Genomic DNA, 15590 nt, shown 5'->3' with positions numbered 1-15590 from the left:
TTGAATGCAAATGTTTTAAATTTTTAAAAGTTATAGGTAAAAATAAACAAAACCGAAACAACTAGTAAGTCAGACTAGAAACTACTGTAGTGAATACAAATTTAATCATGCTGGGTGGCATTAGAACACTCAAGTCATCTGTAAGAGAAGGGTGGTGAGACTTTCCATGTATCCTCAAATCCTTGACCTTCTTACTTCAGCCACTGGCCATGGCAACCAATTTGGAACAGAGCTTCCTGCTCTAGGGACTGACCTCTCACTTCCTGGCTCCAGGCTTTTGACAATCTGCAGAAACTGCTTGGCACTTGGACATACATGACTTGGAAGAGGTGTGGGGTCACCCTCTCTCCCTTCAAAGACAATTCAGAGGCACACTTCATAAAGCTCCTCAGAAGGGTCCCTCAAGATCAAGCACTAGTGCTTATGTGGTATCCAATTCAGTGCATCCTTGATTAGCTTTCCTTCCATTTCATTTCTTCATCGCCATCATCCCTGTTCCCTGTTACCACATGCTAAATAAACTGCATGCAAGTCTTGGGCTATGCTTTTAGGAGAACCAAGGAAGACAAGCAGTAAAGTAACACCAGCAAACAGAAAGATGATTTCTAAGAAAGGTAATTCTATCATCACCATGTATTTTACTTTGACCATATAAAGTTGTTTTTTTTTAAGCTTAAAATGCTGTTGGTTAGAACAGACCAGTGCTATCAACTATAAAACTGAAAATATATTCAGAATTGAATTTTCTAAAAAAGCCACAAAATTGTTTTACAGCCTTAAATTTTTTTTTATCCACTGCTATTGCTATAACCTAATATTCAGCCTCACTTTGAAAATCTAAGCCACTTACATGAATAGGCCAGTAACATCTTCATAAAAATCTTTTCCATTAACTTTCAGTTCAAAATAAGGCTTTATCTCTCCATTCTGATCTTAATGTACTGATGCTGAACAGCCTCATCGACTTTGTTCTCTTTGCAAATCAGTTTTCTCAGTTAAAACTTTTTTTTTTGTCTTTAACTAGAGAATGTTACTTCCTCCATGACAAGATATTTTCTGTGATAAATCTACCAGTATATTCTTGGGTTGGTTTCCCTTTATAAATATGCAGATATCCTTTTTTGCATATAATACCACTTTTAATTTTCATCACTTATGAGGTTAGTTACAAATGAAGCTCACAGAAATCAAGGTCTCACATATAAAAAATAAAACTGGAACTTAAATTCTGGTCTTCTGATTCTGATCCCACGTTCAGTTGAAGATGACTGACCCCAGACTGAATTTACTGGTATTTCCAGCATGCACTGACTAAAATTTTATCAAGAATAGTTTTTTTAATATTCAATAAGGACTCAGAAAAGAGATAAATTATAGACATACATAGGAGCACTTATCTTCGCCTTATCTATCAGTGCTTAACAAAAAGGCAACTCCCTTTTTACCTACTCCATTTTAATATTTAAAAATATACATAATAGACATTTTCTTTAAAAGATAGAGCCCAATAAATAACATTGTAAACCCTTCTCTACACAGTAGTAAACAGGTTTTCATCTTATGGACTTTTATATGCTGCTTTTGTTTGTCAGTTTGTTAAAACAGGAAAAACTGCTAGCATCTGTTCTAATGAGTGGCATAATTCAATCATTTATAAACCCTCCCCCTGTGCCAGGCACAAAATTCATTCTTGCTTTGGGAAAAGGTAGGTTTTAAAGCTGAACTGATCCTCTGCAGATTACACACACATTTAAAACAATGTTGAAATTCTAGGTGTTTAACTCCAGTTGAGTCTTCAGCTAAAGTAGATACCATTAAGTCTTAAGATTTCCTGTTATATTTGCTATAAAGCATCTCAACAGATGGATTCCAGAATAGGTCACAGCACTGTGAAAAGAAAAGAAAAATCATTTTCTTCCTTACTTCAAGAGACATAACAGATCTGAACTCATCTAACTTAAAAAAATTGTCCACAAACTGAGTTCCATCTTAACTTGTCCTACCTTCCCTCTCTTCTCTCAGCCTCTTGTAGTATTCTAGATCTAGTGGTCCACACTATCTGATCTATTTCCTTCATGATTCTAAGAATTTAACCATATCTACTACTTTTTTTTTTAATTTGCCAGACTAAAAGTTGTTTTTAACTTTTTTATGGAGGAGTAATGGACATATAACATATTAGTTTCAGGTATACAATATAATGATTCAGTATTTGTATATATTGCAAAATAATCACAGTAAGTCTAGTTAACATCCATCACTATACATAGTTACAAAAATTTTTTTTTTTTACATCCAGATGTCTATACTTTTTGACCCTTCACTCGTTCCTCCCGTCACCCCATCTCCCACCTCTGGCAATCACCAATCTGTTCACTGTATCTATGAGCTTGGTTTTTTGTTGCTTAAATTCCATGTATAAATGACATCATATGGTGTTTGTCTCTCTCTCACTTATTTCACTAGCATAATGCCTTCAAGGTCCATCCATATTGTCACAAATGGGCAAGAGTTCATTCTTTTTTATGGTCAAATGGTATTCCATTGTATATTTATCCAGCTCTTCTTTATTCATCCATTCATAGACACTTATGTTAATTCCAAATACTGGTTATTAAAAAAAAATGTTGCAATGAACATGGGGGTGCATGTATATTTTCAAATATGTTTTCATTTTCACTGGATAAATATCCAGAAATGGAATTGCTAGGTCAAATGGTGGTTCTATTTTAAATTTTTTGAGGGCCCTCCATCACGGCAGTACCAATTTACATTCCCACCAACAGTGCACAAGGGTTCCTTTTTCTCCATCCTTGCCAATACTTGTTTCCTGTCTTTTTTTTTTTCAGTTGGAATCAGTTTTAATATTTAAATACAAAAGTGAGCACTGACTTTTTTTTTTCCTTAGACATACAAAGGTCTAACAGCCAAAATGTGCAGAGAAAATAGGCTCGGCTCTGCCCTCCAGTCCCCATCCTGTGGTTTAAGCTGCTGCCAGCCCTCCTCCTTTTTCAACATACATGGACATTCACAGTGGCTGCTTTTACTCTATAGCTGTAATGCATTTTGTATTTCAGATAGTGTGAACTTCAAAACAAAAAAGTCATTAATTGTCTGGGGTACATCCTTCCCAATGGCCCCCACAATGAGATACTGAGATCTTCTGGTCAGAAGTCAATTTAGCGAAAGGCACGGGATGGACAGAGCTGGAGTAACCATCTGCACTGCTGCACTCTGGTATCAGAGTGAGGACAGAAGTACTGGTAGTAAGTAAGGATAGCTTGAAAGGCACAGCTGCAAGCAGGGAGTCTCCATGAGACAACGTGGGGAAAATTCTCCCAACCAGGTTTAGATAGGTCAATGTGACAAAGGTAAAAAAAAAAAAAAAAAAAAAATTCAGCAGTTCAAACTACTGAATTTTCAAACTTCTCCCACAAAAACAGGTCAAATATAGATCTTTTCAGGAAGTAAAGGCAGAACTCCTGGTGTTCCTCCTGACGGCCCTGTGGTAGGTCCTAGAAATATCTGCCGCGGCTGCAGTTGCTGCTGCTGCTCCATTCGCAACTTCTCAGTCTCAAAAACAACAGGACGAACCAGAATCATAAGGGAAACTGTCCCAATCCACAGGAATGCCCTGGAAAACCTGTACATTTTTTGAGCCACAACGAGGAAAAGATAAAAAGTGGCTCCGCCCCTGAACAGATCCTCTCAGGAAACATCTCTATCAGACCCCAGTCTCTCCCACAGGGTGTCACCTAGCGCCTCTTGTCTTCCTCTTCCAGTTCCTCCTCAGTCTTCTCAGCATCACCTTTGGAAGCAATAAGTCCAGGGAGAGGGGAGCCCCAGGACCAGCAGCAGCAATGATGATTAATGATGTTCAACATCTTTTCATGTATCTCTTGGTCATCTATATGTTTTCTTTGGAAAAATGTTTAATCAGCTCTTCTGCTTTTCCTATTGAGTTGTATGAATTTTCTGTGTATTCTGGTTATTAATCCTTTATTAGATATATGATTTATAAATATTTCCTTCCATTTAGTAGGTATCCTTTTTATTTTATTGATGATTTCCTTTGCTGTGCAGATGCTTTTTAGTTTGATGTAGTCCTACTTATTTTTGTTTTTGGAATCAGTTCCAAAAAACCATCACCAAGACCAATGTCAAGGAGCTTACCACTTATGCTTTCTTTTAGAAGTTTATGGTTTCAGATCTGACATTCAAGTCTTTAATCTATTTTGAGTTAATTTTTGTGAATAGTGTAGTTTAATTTCATTCTTTTGCATTTGGTTGTCCAGTTCTCCCAATGCTATTTATTGAGGATACTGTCCTTTCCCCATTGTATATTCCTGGCTCCTTCATTATAAATTAACAGACCACTATGCGTGGGCTTATTTCTAGACTCCTTATTCTAGCCTGTTGACCTTTGCATCTGTTTGACAATACCGTACTGTTTTGATTACTACAGCTTTGTAATATAGTTTGAAATTGGGGAGTACAATGCCTCCAGCTTTGTTCTTTTCTTTCTCAGGATTGCTTTGGCTATTCAGGGTCTTTTGTGGTTCCATATAAATTTTAGGATTTCTTTCTATTTCTATGAAAAATGCCACTGGAATATCTTCTGTTTTGCTTTTTATTTCCCAGACTGAAAGATTTGATCTTTTAATTTGTTCTTTTTGTGACAAGATGTAATCCCCTTGATAATTTAGGCCTTTTTTCATGATTAAAAAGCAAAATCATCATCACTATTATGGTATGTTATTTATCTTACTATATCCATTTATATCCATTCATTGAAGTGATCACATGGTTCCTCAGGATATATGGTCTTTTATAGATATACTATGACTTTTAGGGATACAAGTATAGTGTGTATCAATATATATGTATGTAAAACAGGTAAACTCTTTTCTCCTGCATTGCTAATTCCCTTGATAAGAGTATAGCATTTTGGACTCTTTGACCAAACCTGTCTGCTTAAGAATAGCCAGTTATGATTCTTGGGTTATAAATGAAGTTATATACATATATAGTTGAAAGGATATATACAAGTTAGTCTATACACTAACTATGACACCCTGAACTCGTCTGCAGCATTTCTGTCAACTCATATAATTTTCTTTGTCATTACAATTAGTTCTCATTTGCTTAGAATTTCACTATATAGAAAAACATGACTACTTATATATTTATTCCATACAATTGATAACAACAGACTGATCCCAGCATCAATCTTTAGGAGCCTTTCACCATTTATACTTCTCTACTCAGCTGGGGCAGAATTCAGCCATGAAGGTTAGCATTAACTTTTGCCAATAGTATTAAAGGACAAACCTCTCTGGACTTCGTATCTACTTACATTTCCACCTCTCTCCTATCAAGATCATACAGGAAGAGAAAGAAAGAAAATCTAACTTATTTTACAATAATTATCCTGTGAACAGGCCAAACTCCATCTGGAGAGATGGACTGGGATTGGGTGATGCTAGTAAAAGTAAGGATTATATATAACTACTTTCTGAATTGGATTTTGCAAACTATAGAGTACAGCCTACCAATTTCCTGTATGTGTTCACTGTGGTACAGTGAACACTGATGTTCTTGAAAGTCAGCAAGCTCCTGTGTTCTTAAGACTTTAAGTGCTGTGTGGCTTCTACAGTGCCACGGTCACCTACAATGAGCAGTACATGATGGCAGTTTTCAGGGTTATGCAGGAGAGAATGCTGGCATATTGAAAGAAGGGAATGCCTCTAAAATATACTAGGAACCTAATATTCTGGGTTCTTGGCCTGACCCTGCCATTTACTGATTAACTGACTTTTGCAAGGAAGGAAACTAACATTTATTATATTATGTGCACATCAGTCACAATACATTTTATTTAATCCTTCTAACAATTACATTTTTACTAGCAAGAAAAGACTCAGAAAATGAAATAAGTTGCTTTAAAAACTATAACTAGGAAGTAGAGGAACTATGCAAAACCATGACCTGACTCTACAGCTCATACTCTTTCTATTATAGCCAATATCTTTCTGAACTCACTTTACTTCTCTGACTTGTAACTATCAAATAGGGATATTTACTGTGAGAATCAACTAAGTGTTTTGAATGATCAAGTGACATAATCTGCCCGAAGACTCTCAGTTTTCAGATAGTTCTAGCTGCTCTTAATGTCAAACCACAATCTTACTTGATTAGTACGGGGGCATAGAGCTCATAGCAGGGTGTGACTACTGCTTGATCATTCCCTTGTTTTAAACACTATAATTCTATTAATTGTAGCTCAAGAAAACATCAATTTTCCCCTAGCCCTATTATACTGTTAATTCAGCTCAGCTTCCAGTCAACTAAAACTCTATTTTTTTTTTCAATAAATGCTGCTATTAAGGCATAATTTACACATCTTATGTTTGTGTTGCCTTTTAGCTGAAGTATCACTTCCTTATTATTTAATAGTTAAAAGGAACATCTACTCTTCTATGACAATGCTCAGGGCTCCAAGAAGAATTAGGATTTCATTCTTGCCCCTAAATGTTTCATTGTATATATGGGACACAGACAAAGGAATAGGATTAGTACTCAAAAGTAAGTAAAAGAAGAGCATTTTGTACGAATAAATGAAGAGGGATTTTGACAGGCATGTTCTTAATACAAACAATTTAAATGTGATTTGCATTGGTAGGATCCAGAATGAACAGTTTCATATATAACTGTTACTTGGTTTCGTTATTTTTCATAGCAAATCCCAGAATGCCTTTCACAAAGTTAAGAGTAAGAAACCATTGGGGACTGGCACTGTATCTCTACAACAACACAGGTTACTTACTGTGTCTAAGGTATATACTGAAAGTAAAAACTCATGTTTCATTACTAAACCACATCTAATATCTCAAAAATTGCCAGCTCAGGAAATAACCATTCCATCTGCTACCAATGCTTAATTCTAATTTATATGAAGCATTTTTTCTTTACATATCATCCTTTTAAAGGAATTTTTTTTTTAAGGAATATTTTTATCCCTCACAGCCTGAATGAGTTTTCTACCATAAAGATAAATGGTTTCTCTATGAAGCTGAGAAAGGGACGGTTGTACCTTTATTGTGGTGGTTGTTTAGCTGATTCTAAAAAGTAAAGAGTTTTCACTTCTGCTGTGGTATAGGGCTGAGCTAGGCCAAGGAGGAAAGAGAATGAAGATATCTACAGGGAAGGTACAGCAAAATCTGCTGAAGGAAACAAGAATAGAGGGAAGAAAAAAATAAAAGTACTGATATTTTGTACCAATAAATTATGACTAAGTTCATAGTCTTCCAAACTTCCCTAATTTAAGTGGTATCTCAATTTAAGAAGTACTGATTTGTACTTGATCTTAGCCAAAAGGCCAAAAAGTAATAAGAAATACTGATATAATACTAAAGTTTGTTAGTACATAAAGCTGTAAAAACAATTCGACTCTTACCTTACAGGAAACAACTGAGGAAAACATCCTTGTGTTTTAGTGTCAACAAATTTCTGGATCTGAAGCACTTGTTTTAAAAGATGTCCCGTGGAAGATTTGTCAATTTTTGTTAGTACCATCTGAAAAGAAAACAATATTTTAGCATTAGAAATAAAGTACTTTTTTAATATATAGTTTTAGCTACAAATTTTCAGAAACTACACCTGTTCAACTTTCTTAACCTCTTTATACTTGTTTCCTCATCTATAAACTAAAAGCATTATGTGCTAGATTTCTGTGAAGATTAAGTGACTTAATATATACAATGCATAAAGTATGCACTATGTGTTTGCTGTTTAATGGTGCTTGAACTACACAGGACTATACTGCCTTGAATTCAAAACCAGTGGAAAGGACCCTGGAGCCATATTTGCAACTAACATAAACCAGTTTCATATAATCACTATATATCTTGCGGCTGAAAATGTTCAGTATATCAGTAAATACTATTAGGTTGATTGGTATAAAATTGCCAACTTATAATTATTTTTGACCTACAAAATGGTTCCGTCTTATATGTAATAATCTAAAGAAAAAATTAGAAATCAGACTGTACGTTGTATCCACTATTCCAAGTTATACATAGTTATATTCCAAGTTAAGCCTCAAATTTTCTAGGCTTACTGAAACACTTTGAATAAATATATCTATTCAAAGATAATTACATACTAGAGGAAGGTCAAGGCATGGCTTGATTATAAAATCTATTACAAAGTAAAGCCTTGATCTATCAGATTTTCCTGGGGAATTTCTATAAAATTAAACTTCCTGACTCGTCATTTATGCTTTTCAGTTATAAAAAATGTAAATGGCAGAGGGAGTGAGAAGCACAAAGTGTATGGTTTCTAATGACCTGTGAATTCTTCCAAATAGGAGTCTTTCCTCATAAAGGCAAATGCTGACATTTAAAAGGAAACATAATTCCTCTATTACAAACTTTTTCAAAAGAGAAGGTAGTATTTCTTTAAACTTAAAGCTGAAGAAAATATACAATTTCACAAACTGGCACCTATAATACCAAATCAGAAATATTACCACCTTAAAAAAAAAAGTTTGGCATTATTTAGGCATCTGCACTACATAGACTATGTTTATCAATCCTTTGGCTCCTCATAACTGTAGGTTATCACTAATGCTTCACAGGGCTTTGCAAACCCCAAGAACTCCATAACCAGAAGAATACAAAGAGGTTGCATTAAACTCCACTGTTAATTTTAGTGGTTTTCTGACATTTTTTAAAAACCAAATTATAGTCAATAAGTTCTTCATTTTTCCTTAAGAGTGCTATTTTATTTGAAAACTCACAAAGCAAAATAAATATAAACACCAACCTATTAATCTGTATTCTATTCTAGAGCAAATAACAGAAAGAATACTGGTAAGATATTCCCAAAAGAAATTCTGTTTTCTTTAAGAATACAGTATAAAAATCCTACTTGTATGTGCTGGGGCCTGATATGTTCTTATAATGGTTCTGAAGTTCTGAAGTTCCAAATTAGCTTAGCAAATTTTCAGTTGCAGTTTTATTTACATACTGATAAGTACTATCTGCCAAGCTGCTGTTAAAGAGCTACTAAAATGTTTTAGACAAATGTTTATATTGCCATTAAAAAAAAATCATAAAGAAAAGCACCTAGGAACACTAGTTTAAAAAACTTAATTTTGACTATAATTTTGAAAATAAAGCGGAGAGAAGAAAAAATAAAAGTAGCACAGAACTTATTTTATTAATGGCTAACAATCAAAAAGATATTCAAAAGGTATTCCTTTATCTCTTGAAGAGGCAGATGTACTTATTCATTAAAAAGACAGACACACACACACACACAGGACTGGTATTTCTAACTGCAAACATAATTTTAAAAGAGTACTTACCACATAAGGTAATGAAAACTCTTCACACATTTCTATGGCAATACTGTCTGCTTTTTGAACTCCGACAACACTATCCACTAACAAAAATGTTCTTATCAAACTGTAAGAATGCAGAAATAAAGATTAATGGCAATATAAAAATTATTTCTCCCCCCAACCCTCACAATACTAATAAATTTTCCTGTGACTAATTTTCAATCAAAAATTTAAAAATTTCTTTAGGCAAAAGGAATTCTCAGTTCACGAGGAAGTTTATCCTACAGTCCAATAGTTAAATAAGTTCACTAAATATTAATTTATTTCAGTAGCATATATGGAACATGGCATTATATTTGAGACTGGATACAAAGGTAAGTGAGCACCTTCCTCTAAGAGCTTGAACTCTAGTGGGAGAAAGAAACATGGACCCAATTAACTATGTTATCATAAAAATGTCTAAATTTTCAAATATCATTTAAAGGCTAACAGATAATACAAACCAGACACATTATATTTTGTATTCTTTTGTGTAAATATTTCACATTAGTTCCTATGTAAAGCCACAATAAGCAAGATATTTGTTAACATTTTTTCATACTTCAAAAGTTTAACATAAGTTTTTCTTACATGTACAAAGCCTGAAACATACAACTACCATTTGACTACCTAGGGAGATAAAAAATTTAACATTTACCGAGGATGTGATGTCAGAAGTGCTTTAAGAATGATTAGAATTTACAAAAGTTTATTTACATTTGGTAAATGCCACATTAACCAACAGTTCTCATTTTCAAAGTTAGCCATCTAATAGTTTGCTATAAAAAAATTAGTAAACCCTGCTGAAGTACCATTTGTAGTCTCAATTTAGAAAAACACTTGAATTTAAGATTAAGCCAACCTACAGGGAAAAACAAAGCAAGCAGTAATTACCTTGGTCCTAAATACTGTATTGCAAAACATTAGGAAAATAATAAAAATATGCTTTTGGATTAAATCTATAGTATAAAAATTTTTTTTCCTTACTTGTTTCGTTCTTTTAGATAAGTCTCTACCATATCAACAAAATCTTCAGGTGCTCTATAGCCATAACCTGGCATGTCCACTAGTGTAAAATATTTTCCAACTTTAAAAAAATTCATTTTCTTTGTGTGCCCCTGATAAAGTAAAAGGAAAAATGAAAGCTTCCTTAAAATGTCCTTTATATACTTCATAACTCAAAATATTTCCTATTCAATCATATTTATTAATATATTTAAGTATTCTGTATATAATCCCAGCTATGCTGATGATGATACAGGAAAAGAAGACAGAAATGGCTGGAGATAGGCTTAAGTGATACTACTTCTCTCCAATTCATAATTTTAAGAGAAATATGTCTTAAGAACTTTAGAGTCCATATTAGAAATACGAAACAAAATATATTGGAGTCTTTCCTATTTCATTAGGTCTCGCTCAATGAAAAAGTTAACCTGTTCTAAATGGTGTGACTGTACTAGTCAATATTCTCTGATAGGTAATATATTTCTAAGATGAAATGAATTATAACACAGGTAAGTTAAATTAAATGCTGTTAGTCATAGCCATAAAACCTGGATGCAAAGCCTGATAGATTATTGTGCTTAGATTACTGCTTCCCTAAAATCAACATGTTTTGTATGTTTCATTAGATGGGTTTTAGTGCTTTCATCAAACCATTTTTAAAAAGCATGTACAACGCTATGAAATATCTGCAAAACTGATGTACAGATGGGATGATAAGTGGTTTATTCATGATTTTGTGTCTATGGACATTAATCAGAAAAGGAAGGATTACGATAAATAACTTTAAAAGTCAATTGTTTGGAAGTTAGAACAAATATTTTCAGAGGAAAGATTTTATAAATGGTGCTTAGGTTCCTAGTCAGCTATACACCTATCTATAGGAAAATGATTTTAGAATTATAGATTTGGAATGTCAAAAATACATTTCTTGCATTGTCCTCTCATAGCAGGAAGGGAACCATTCTACCTAGAAGTGAGAGTTTAGCTGGGTTATTTGGTGAGGCAGGGCAGGAGTAAAGGCAGGAAGACTAATGAATGACAACAGTCATCAGTAACAGAGCCAGGGAAACAAGACAGCTAGACAGAAGCAGTGAAGCCTCCTGGAAGAGTTCCAATGCAAGGAAAAGTGATACTGAGCATCGGGTTGGTGGGAACGTTTTGCCAGGAATAGATAATAAGGTGAGGGGAACTGCGGGCAAGTTTTGAAGAGACGGTACCTTAGATATTGGTGGAGTCTGCATCATTGAGGGGGAAGTAGAGGAAATTAGAAAATGACAGAGCTACTACAGGAGACTGGGTGGGATAATAAGTACATAATTTGGTCCAGGGTAAACTGGTGTGTCTGTATAGGTTAGCAAGGTATAAAAGATTACAGGAGGGAAAAAAACACTTTAAAATTTTCCTCTGAAATCAATGTAAAACTAAGTTGATGATAATTCTCAGAAACAGTTATAGAATGACAATAGAACAACTCTGGAAAAAATTCAGACCAATGAAGATTTCCTCAAGATACTGGCAAGACTACTAAAATAGAACTAAGGGGTGGGATTGCTGGAGGAAGGCAAGGGGGAAAAATTGGGACAACTGTAATAGCATAATCAATAAAATATACTTAAAAAATAAAAATAAAAATTATATACTTATAAAAAAATACTAAAATAAATCTAGACATATTTCCTTTTCTTCAAATATACACAGGCATTAATGAAATATCTTACTTTACTACCTGTTTGAAAAAAATCACTTTCCTAGGAACTTGGCAATTATGATTTCTTATACCTCCCAACATTCACTATTCAAGTTAGTCAATTCAGAGGTAGTTCAGACAGATTTTATATTTCAACATACCGGTTTTTTGGAGACTCTGACTTCAACCTCTGGAGCCAGTGAAAATAAAGCCTTTATTAGAGAGGATTTTCCAACATTGCTTCTGCCTATAAAACACACCTTATATAAGAAAAAAGAAGAGGGGCTAGGTGAAAAAGCTGAAGGGATTAAGCAAAGAACAAAAACAAAAAACAAGTTCATAGACATAGACAACAGTACGGTGATACCAGGGAAAGAGAGTGGGGGCGGGGGGAGTTAAAAGAGGATAAAGGGAATAAATGGTGACGGAAGGAGACAACTTTTGGTGGTGAACACACAATACAATATACAGATGATATATTGAAATCTATATAATTTTATTAACCAATATTACCCCAATAAATTCAATAGAAATTTTAAAAAATAATTTAAAAAAAAGATAAAAGATAATTGAGTATGTGTGTGTATGTATGTATTTAGCTGCAAAAACCTGTCAAACTATTCAGTCTTGCCTAGCCATAAAAAGTGGCTTATGCTTAGTCAAACCTCAAACTCTAACATAGAGTTACTATCTACTGAATCATTGCAATGTGCCAGGTACTATTCTAAGCATTTAACATACATTTTTCTGTTTACTTTTTACAACATCCCTATAAAATAGGTAATATTATTATACCCATTTTACAAATGATAAAACAAGGCAGAAAGAGGTTAAATAATGGGCCCCAAAGTGTACAGCTAGAAAGTGAAGGAATTGAAATTTGAACTCAAGACATCTATATTCAGAACCTGTGCTTTTAATTATACTATGCTACTCAAGAATATCTGCAACATTTATTAAGCATTCTAAATTTATACTTGCTTTTTGAAGTTAGAACCACATTTCCCCACAAACTTGCAGACTACACTGTAAGGTTATTCCTTTCTCTTCTTGTCTTCCAATTAAGCTTTTCTCCTTCAGTCCTCTATAGCAGTGATTTTCAACCTTTTTCATCTCATGGCACACATAAACTAATTACTAAAATTCTGCGGCACACCAAAAAACATGTATTTTGCTGATCTGACACAAAAATAGGTATAACTCATTTACACTGGATGTCTCTTGTTGTGTTGGCTGCTGTAATATTTTTGTTTGACAATCTAAAAGAGGTCAGTGCCTCTGACTAAGAGTCAGGTATTGCATGTTTTTAAAATTCTTGTGGCACACTCCAACATGAGTTTTGTGACTACAGCGGTTGAATACTGCTGCTCTATAGTGTAGAAAGCAACAAAATATTCCTGATAGTAATCATTTGCTTTTTAACAATACCAATCAGTGGTTCTAAATGAGGAAGTACTGAACGCTGGGGCACGTTTTGGACATTTGTAAAGAAATTTTTGGTTACCAATATGATCAGATAGCATTCAGTAAGTAGGGGCCAGGGATGCTATATATTGTGCAAAACTGGGGTCAGTCCTTCAAAATGAATTGAGCTGAATCCTGCATAGATTTCAAATGCTCTGCCTAATTTAAATACAATGATAATTAAAAAAACAAATTACACAGAATGTCCACTAATTTAAAAACTTAAATGGAAAAGTGATGCTACCTTACAATCATTAAATGCTACGCATGTTCTTCAGTCCTGGCAGTTCTAAATAGAGTAGAAGGAAATTTTCAGTGCAGTGGCGCAGTTACTACATATACAGCAGATCCTCGAATCAATGTCATTTTGTTATACCATTGATGAGGGGAAAAAATAATCAATTCACCGCCATAAGTCTACATGTTCTCCCTGTGTGTGGGGGGTGGGGTGGGGGCTTCTTCCGGGTACTTACACATCCCAAAGCTGTGCCCACGAGGTGAACCTGTGAGTCTAGATGGTACCACTCTGGTGAGCATGCGTGTGTGGGGGTGAGCCCTGCGGGGCGTCCTGTGCAGCGCTGGTTCCTGCCTTCTGCCCTGAGCTGCCATGAGAGGTTCTGGCCCTGCTATTCCTAACTGGAATAAACAAGTTGGAAAATAATGACCTTACATGTTTTTATTAATTGTTCTTAAATGTTTGTGTAGTTCGTTCATTTAAATGCTTAATGTTAGAAATTTGGGGGGTCTTTATTTAGATGTTATGCGATGTTTTGGGGACCAGAAATATGCCATAGGAACTTAGCCTTAGGCAAAATTGATTTTGGTTATGTCATATCGCTTGAAGTCTATTTCCAAGAGACTATCATATGTAAATGAGAACTTACTGTACGTAGAGATCTGAGGTTTCTTTTACCGTACTGAGAACAAAGTATTAGTAAACTGCAGTACATGCATAAAATGTACAATCATAAAGCTGTTTTTAAAAATCTACATTATTGCCATCTCTATCATTTTTCTACAAAAAAGGACATTTAAATGGGGTGAAAATTACATATTGATAAAGGTCACATCGTTTGTGAAAATTAGGCCTTTCGCAGCCTTCACTTTGTTTTCTCTGCTTTGATTAATAGAAAAAAAGTTAAAATGATATTTTGAACGGTTTGGGTTTTTACACCTTGTAAAGTCTTCTATATTCATTACGAAGATTAAAACTAGATTTATTTATTCAGTTAAAATAGTTACATGCGTCCACACAAAGTTAAAAAAGCTCTCTCGTTTTGTGACAAGAAACAGGTTTTGGCAAAATTCATTCCCAAGCCCTCACCGCGGCCTGGATGTTGCGCTCTCACCTCAGGGCGGGAAAGGTCCGGGGCGTGGTCGAGACGCACAGCGGAACTGAGGTACTCGATGCGGTTCCTGGGTGTGGCCATAAAGAAGCTCTCCGCCCTCGCGATGTCCTCCAGGCTCGGGTCAAAGGTCTTCAGGTGAAGGTCGGGCCTCGAGTCGGAGAGGAGGTGCCGCTGGAGTTCCTGTAATGGGAACACGAACTTCGTCAGTTGCGTTTTCGGCAGCTGTAGAACCTCCGTGAAAGCTTGGGGCTTGCTGTAAGCTCGGCTCATGCGCACCAGCGCTACGGGAATCTCAAAGAGCCTGCCCCCTCCAGGCAGCAACCCGGACGCTGCCATTTTTCTCTCCCAGAAGCTCCGCTGCAGGACCTCATTGCCAGCGTCTGAGCTGTGCGTGCGTGACCCCGCTCCCTCTAAGCCTACTGGGAATTGTAGTCTGCTCTGGTCTCCCGTTCCCGCCCTAAGGTCCTCCCCACTAGGGAGCCGCAGGCCGGCGTTGCCTGGCGGGGGGTGGGGGTGGGGGTGAACCCTCTAGGTTCCTTCCACACTGTGGCCCTGATGACGACCTTTGACTTGTTTGTCGCTGTCGGGAGGCTGTTTACTGATTTCCAGAGGTCAAAAGGCACACCTGGCTGTGTAGCCCTTAAATCTCAAGGGAAGGAGAAAACGTGTGAAGCTCTGGTGGACTTCAGGCCCCTTTACC

General features: G+C 35.5%; 1 protein-coding gene and 1 pseudogene across 1 annotated transcript; both read right to left on the bottom strand.

Moving 5' to 3' along the window:
* Positions 1–1317: 1317 nt before the first annotated feature.
* GTPBP8 (GTP binding protein 8) lies at positions 1318–15271 on the bottom strand. The gene is made up of 6 exons (XM_090276600.1): positions 14891–15271; positions 12239–12337; positions 10373–10503; positions 9371–9470; positions 7457–7575; positions 1318–1887 (listed from the first exon to the last, which is right to left on the bottom strand). The coding sequence occupies exons 1-6, from the start codon at positions 15224–15226 to the stop codon at positions 1815–1817; spliced, it is 858 nt and encodes a 285-aa protein (XP_090132726.1). The 5' UTR covers positions 15227–15271; the 3' UTR covers positions 1318–1814.
* On the bottom strand, positions 3435–3871 carry LOC150021548 (mitochondrial import receptor subunit TOM22 homolog pseudogene; annotated as a pseudogene).
* Positions 15272–15590: the final 319 nt, after the last annotated feature.

Source organism: Furipterus horrens, unplaced genomic scaffold, assembly GCF_987537825.1.
Source record: "Furipterus horrens unplaced genomic scaffold, mFurHor1.1.pri manual_scaffold_1, whole genome shotgun sequence".
NCBI classification, from domain to species: Eukaryota; Metazoa; Chordata; class Mammalia; order Chiroptera; family Furipteridae; genus Furipterus; species Furipterus horrens.
The sequence above is the reverse complement of the archived record's forward strand: the minus strand, read 5'-3'. Positions and strand labels throughout refer to the sequence as shown.